Source organism: Cupressus sempervirens, chromosome 5 (assembly GCF_028749045.1).
Source record: "Cupressus sempervirens isolate cs-2001-9-10 chromosome 5, ASM2874904v1, whole genome shotgun sequence".
In the NCBI taxonomy this organism is placed as follows: Eukaryota; Viridiplantae; Streptophyta; class Pinopsida; order Cupressales; family Cupressaceae; genus Cupressus; species Cupressus sempervirens.
This window is the reverse complement of record NC_143122.1, coordinates 481,765,444-481,771,451: the sequence shown is the minus strand read 5'-3', so window position 1 is coordinate 481,771,451 and position 6,008 is coordinate 481,765,444. Positions and strand designations below refer to the sequence as shown.

Sequence of the window (6,008 nt, the reverse complement as noted above, 5' to 3'; positions counted from 1 at the left end):
TAAGATTCTTCTTCATTTCAAGCAATTTGAAATGGTAAAATATCAATTGAATTTCGCAGACAATGATGGCTATATCTTGAAGTCATAAATTTTCTTATATTCATAGTTTTCTAGAGAAGTTTCAAATAGTTTCGGAATAAATACAGAGAGATTGTTAAATTGCAACTCTTACGACAGCTTTTATGAGTTTATGAAGTAATCATCCGTGATATAAAACCACATAAGCTTTCTAGGCAAGGGGTCTAGCCTCTAGACCTGACGACATAGCAATTTGGGGTCCCCTATCATCTCAGAGATGGGTATCTACAGGAATCAATAGCATTGTATGGAGTCTGAATTTTGACAAATACATAAAGTGTGTGTTTGCATACCAGGTTCCTCAAATAGTTGCAATTTCATTTCCTATAGTAAAAAATCACATTGTTTATCATCTAATAATACAAGTAAGAGAATCTCTCGATATTTTTGTAAGAGTTGCATGTTATTTATGCATTGTTCTTATTTTTAAATAGACAATAAAAAATACAAATTCTTCAAAAAGACAAATAAGCCAATTGTCTGTTGGACAGAGGTCGAGCTTGTAGGGCTCATCCCAAGCATTAAGTGATATTTTCATTTTAACCTTGTATTCACATCTTTACATAGGCATAAATCCTAAAATTTGTCACTTTGTAATACTTCAGTGAAATTTACATTTCTCTAATCCGTGCTTGCTCCGATGCGTGGGAAAGCTCCTTTAATTGGCCCTACAAAAACATTTACTAAAGATGACAAAAATGACATAACCATGAAAAAGTATGACACATAATCAATGAATGACAACATTTGGTTGAAACTTAACACAATATGAAAATTTTCAGTTGGGTACAATAGAGAGCGGCATCTTTTATTGCCTTCGAGTATTCCCGTTAGTTGTGAGCACCTCTCCCCTCATGATCACATACAACCAGCTCCTCTAAATTCAGCTGTCGAATTCATGGAAAATAGAGTAGATAGATTGAAATCAATTAATAAAATGGGCCCTCCAAGTTCTTCCTTGGTGCAAGAGCTAGACAGTAGATTTGGGCTCGCGAAAGTAGCATCTAGATGAAAAACAAAACTTTCCCAAAGGAACCCTACTGTATCTATGCTGAGTTTATCCTAATGAGAAGAAACTAGTGAACATGATATCAATCCTAAGAACTAAAATCCTAAAGATGTGGTTCTCTATAATTAAATTGTCTTTTGCTAAACTTGAGTAATTCTCAAAATTGAACCAATTTTGTGATCTTGACCTTTTTCCATATAAATTTTTCAGAAATGACTTATTTTTAAATCATAGGTAACTATCGCAACACAAAAGGAGAGCTCCAACTGTTGGAAGATGACCAAAACAATTAACGAAGTGAAGAATTTGGTTGTTTTCTTCTTCTGGCCAATATTCATGATTAGTGCTAAAAAAGAAGTTATCAAGTCATTTAGCAGCAATAAATGCACTCTCATAGATTAATGGCTGCCAGTGAAATCTCTAGCCTTAGTAACTAGATATATTATGACCCTCTTTCAACAGTAGTTTTGAGAGGTCAAACAAAACTTTCACATCAATTCTCCAAGACTTCGCAATCTTAAAGGAATGATAGAAGAATGAATCTTGAACAAAAAGATAAATTAATGCCTTGTCAAGCTTGCATACGAATCTTGAACTATTAATTAGTTTGTGGATATTATATTATCGAGCTGCTCCAAGTTAAGTAACTTATATTTCTAATTTCTAGCTACTCATTTATGTGCATTCTTGGCACCTAACAGCACGCCAGTCTCAGGGTTGCATTTTTTAAGGATTGCATAGTGGAAATTGCTTCAGAAAGAAAGACATTGAACATCTGGAATAAGGCACTATGAACAAATCACAGCTCAAGTTGCCATACGACGAGATTCACTTATATTGCATTTGTAGACATAATATAAATACATGGTGAGATATTCCTTGTCAGATGGGAACCAGAACTTAAGAGAAATGAACTAAGATCATAAATGTTGCATCATAAACTTTGTGTCAGAAGAAGTGAAAGGTATCCATCTAAATAAACAGTCCAAATATTGCATTGCAATTACATAGAAGAATACGAATAGTGTTAAGCTTTAGCTTTTTTTTTATCTCATAACTCCTAAACCATGTAAATGAAACTAAATGAAGCAAGTTTGCTCATTCAATTGTCAATTCATTCCACGACCAATAGATTATTTGACATTGGCCCTTCCCCAACATTCTGAAATTCTGGAGAGACTTGCCATTCTCCATCCACTAGAAACTTGATTTCATACCTTTGCATAGAAACATATTTGTCAGAAACTATAGAAACTAAAGGAACATAAAAAATTTCCAGGTTTCTATCATGATGATACCTAAAATTTCATTGGCAAGTAAGTAGTCAAAAGGGACAAATATCAGAGGTCAACATTGACATACCGTCCAGGACGGAGTTTTAATGTTGTTGAAAATTTCGTAAAGCTTGCACCACTCTCTGGAGACATCTGTTCCCCATATGTCCAGCCATCAAAAGAACCCATCACTTTCACATCCTGACATTTCAGCAACAGAAGATAGTCTACTTAATGCCAATAACTTTAGTCTACTTAATGCCAGTAACTTTTCTTTTAGCACATAATCTCAGTCAAACAATATAGTGAGCAAGGTAAACTACTTCTTGGTTACTAATTGCTTTAGAAAGACTAAAAAACAAAATTCTTGTTCGTTGCATTTGCCAATCCATTCTCATGGTAAACAATCCCTATAGAAGATTAAAGATTATAAGCAATTCAAAAATTAGAACTTATATCTAGGGCTAGCATTTGCAGAATGCTGGCTGTCTCTAGTAATTAAAAGTTAAAACCATCAACTCTCTGGTCAAACATATAGAAATCTAAGGTATTCCAGAGAAGAAATACATGAAAGTTTGAAACTTTAGAAAAAGATAAATAATACATATCTTACACTAAGACCAGTAATTATGGTTGTTGAAAAAAGCATTGAAAAGGTAAAGAAATTTATTGTTTAGGTTCTGTGTACGCAGCATAATGCGAAGTGCCATGCAATATCTCCAAATTTTGGTGCTGATTTAAGTATTTTTCAGCTCAATGTCATTTTATTTGTGGTGCACCTTGCAAAGATCATTTAGGACACTGAATCACACTATTATCTTTTGTAAGTCATTTGGATGTTTCGTTCATTGCCACTATTTATAGTGTGTCACTGGGGTAATCAGTTGGCACCATATCTATATTTGGAAAATGGATGGATTATTCTCATGAGTTGATATTGGCAAATATCAAGGGTTTAATGATTTCAGCTAGGTCATTAATGTTAAAACAAGTTTAATAATATTAATTATATTAAATGACTTTGTGATATGACACAATAAAAGGGGTTAAAGTGCATTTAGGGTCTGTTTGATTCCTAGAAGATGACAGGAATTGGCTTTTTTCAAAATCCGGATTTGAAATTTTTTGCATTTGTTTCAAAATTGGCAAAATGGAATTAGTATACCAGACTTCCAATTTTGCCTCAAAACCAGGTTTTCCAACTTCCTACTAGCAAGTAGGAATTGGAAATCAAAACCTGGTTATGTTTTTAAGGAGTGTAAAAACAATAGATTGGACTACTTTTTGAAATTTGCCTTCAACTCCAAGCTTACACATAAAAATGTGTCTTCACATGCATCTTCCGAGTGAAACAAACGGTTCAAGTAAAATCCCAAAAATCAGAATGAAGATTTGCAAAACCAAGGTTTGTAGAAATCCCAGTTTTTTAAATTCCACGAACCAAACGGACCCTTAAGTAATTCTCATAAAGGACATTATTTTGGCACTTAGGGAGTTATAAGGTTATAAATAATCTAATAAAGTGTTTTAGGGAGATAGATGCCATTATTAGGAGATATAAGGTGAATATACAATCAACTCATAAATGACTTTAAGTTAATTAAAAGTATATATAAGGGTTCACTTTATAATTATTCTCAATTGCAAGTCAATCTGAATGTTACATGGGAATTTGAAATAAAAGGTTATTGAAAACTTCATAAGAGGATTATAAGAGGGAATTTGAAGAAGCCATTTGATACATTTGGTTTTTTAAAGTTTTCTCTAGGAAATTTGAGATCAGTGACTTTCATTTATAGGAAATTTGAGGGCTGAAACCCTTGGAGTTTCTCAGTCGTGTGGACACAAACTAATCCACCCTATTAGGTGGGTTCTGTTGGGTGGATATTTTGCAACCGACAATTTTGGGTAAAATCAAGTTGCAAAATAGGATGACCAGCCACAACATGTAAGACAAAGTCTCTCCTACCTTAAAGGGAAGGCTCCCCCTTCTCACCATTTCTTGGATCAACTCAAGGTAAGCAAAAAGTTGAGAGATTTTGTAAGGGGTATTACCAATATTCTTTCCTCTTAGCTTTCATGAAAGAATCCACTTACTCGCGGAGCAAGTAATGGGCAAGATGAAACCTCAAACTAGACTTCTACCTAAAGTTGTAAACGGTGATAGCGATAAAATAACACTAATTCAAAGGTTAGTTGAAAACATACTAGTTTGGCTCTAAGTCCTCTTTTAACCAATTCTATAAGAATAACCTCTATCATTGGAGCAGAAAGACTTCCAAAAGTAGGGAATTCTCACTATTTTTCGTGAATTTGAGATGGTAATACAAGCTACAGTCAAAGCTCCTAGTCTATGTATTGCCACAACCGCTCCTAGTCAAAGCTTTAGGTCCGATTGCTTCTTAAATCACTATGTTGTATTATTGAACACACAATAATAACATGAATCAAAGACAATAGGCACAAAGTACAGTCAAAGCTTTTAACTAGCTCTATCAAAATTGCTTCCAGTCAAAGCTTCAAATCCACTTGCTTCTTTTATTCACTTTTCTCCCAAATTTGTATTACACAATCAAAGTTATGCTTGCACAAATGTGGCAGAGCTTTCTTGCATACAGCAAAAGATGATTTTTACAATGAGGGGACACTCCTTTATGTAGGCACAAGAGTTGAGAAAAAGACAAACGAAAAAGTGGGAGCAACTCAACCAACTTTGACTTGGTCTAACTAAAAGAGAAATTATTGGGTTACACACAACTGCACATGCAACTCGCATTACATGTAATTACACATGTAAGTCATATTACATGTAATTACACATTTTTCATGTAATACATTCTCTTCAATTACAAACATGAAAGGAGAAGAAGAAGAAAGATGGAAGAGAATTGAAGCAATCCTAGGGATTGTCTTGAAAGACCTTGTACTTGGTGATGCTATCCCGGATGATCACAGAATCGGGAGTTCCTGTATTTTGTGTCACTACATTCACCTTGATAACTATGGTCTTGTGTCTTTTAATAGCCTCTGACTCTCTTTGATGAATTGTCCGTTGTCATTTGAAATCTTGATGTGATCAAGCTTTTTCTCGTTCAAGTTATTGTGAATTCTCCTTTGTAGATTGACACATTCTGGAGTCTTTGACACTTTGAAGACCTTCTAGACAGTGTTCGGATGTAAACTCGAAACAACTTTCCATCAACACCTTTAACTTTTTTTCTTTATCTTTTTGATGCAAAGTGCTTGGCCCAGTCCCACATGAACTCAGGTTCTCGAACAATCATAGGAAAAATAGAGACCAAATGAATTACTACTTCTTGAGAACCAAAATATGCCTTCTTGACGGGATGTCTTCATTCTTTATAGAGATTTTGACATACGTTGACTTGCTACAACATGAAAGTTTCAATGGGATTCAATCCATGAAAGCTTTGAGATTTGAGTTACAATGACGAATCCATGAGGGGTGTGTATTCGAAATGTGGATTAGATACTTATAAAAAACATGTGATGCTTGTAAATGAATCAGAAAGCATATGTATTTGGATGGAAAGGGCTAAAGTCAGACTTGGAAGGATGTATATGCTTTGAAACATGAAAGTGGAATGCATGGGAATGTGTGTAAATGAAAACTCTTGACTTTTAAA

The 6,008-nt window shown here is 34.2% G+C and overlaps 1 protein-coding gene across 7 annotated transcripts in view; it reads right to left on the bottom strand.

Annotated features, from left to right (window-relative positions):
- Window positions 1-1,898: 1,898 nt before the first annotated feature.
- LOC149556843 (PROTEIN TARGETING TO STARCH (PTST)) overlaps window positions 1,899-6,008 on the bottom strand; it is a 261,217-nt gene continuing 257,107 nt past the window's right edge. For 6 of the 7 annotated variants that reach the window (XM_089831423.1, XM_089831424.1, XM_089831427.1 and 3 more), the window contains 2 exons: window positions 2,450-2,562; window positions 1,899-2,304 (listed from right to left, as the gene is read on the bottom strand). In XM_089831423.1, coding sequence (XP_089687549.1) covers window positions 2,202-2,304; window positions 2,450-2,562 — 216 coding nt within the window. In that variant the 3' untranslated portion in view covers window positions 1,899-2,201. The remainder of the gene's footprint in view (window positions 2,305-2,449; window positions 2,563-6,008) is intronic. The other variant, XM_089831429.1, reaches the window with a different exon arrangement.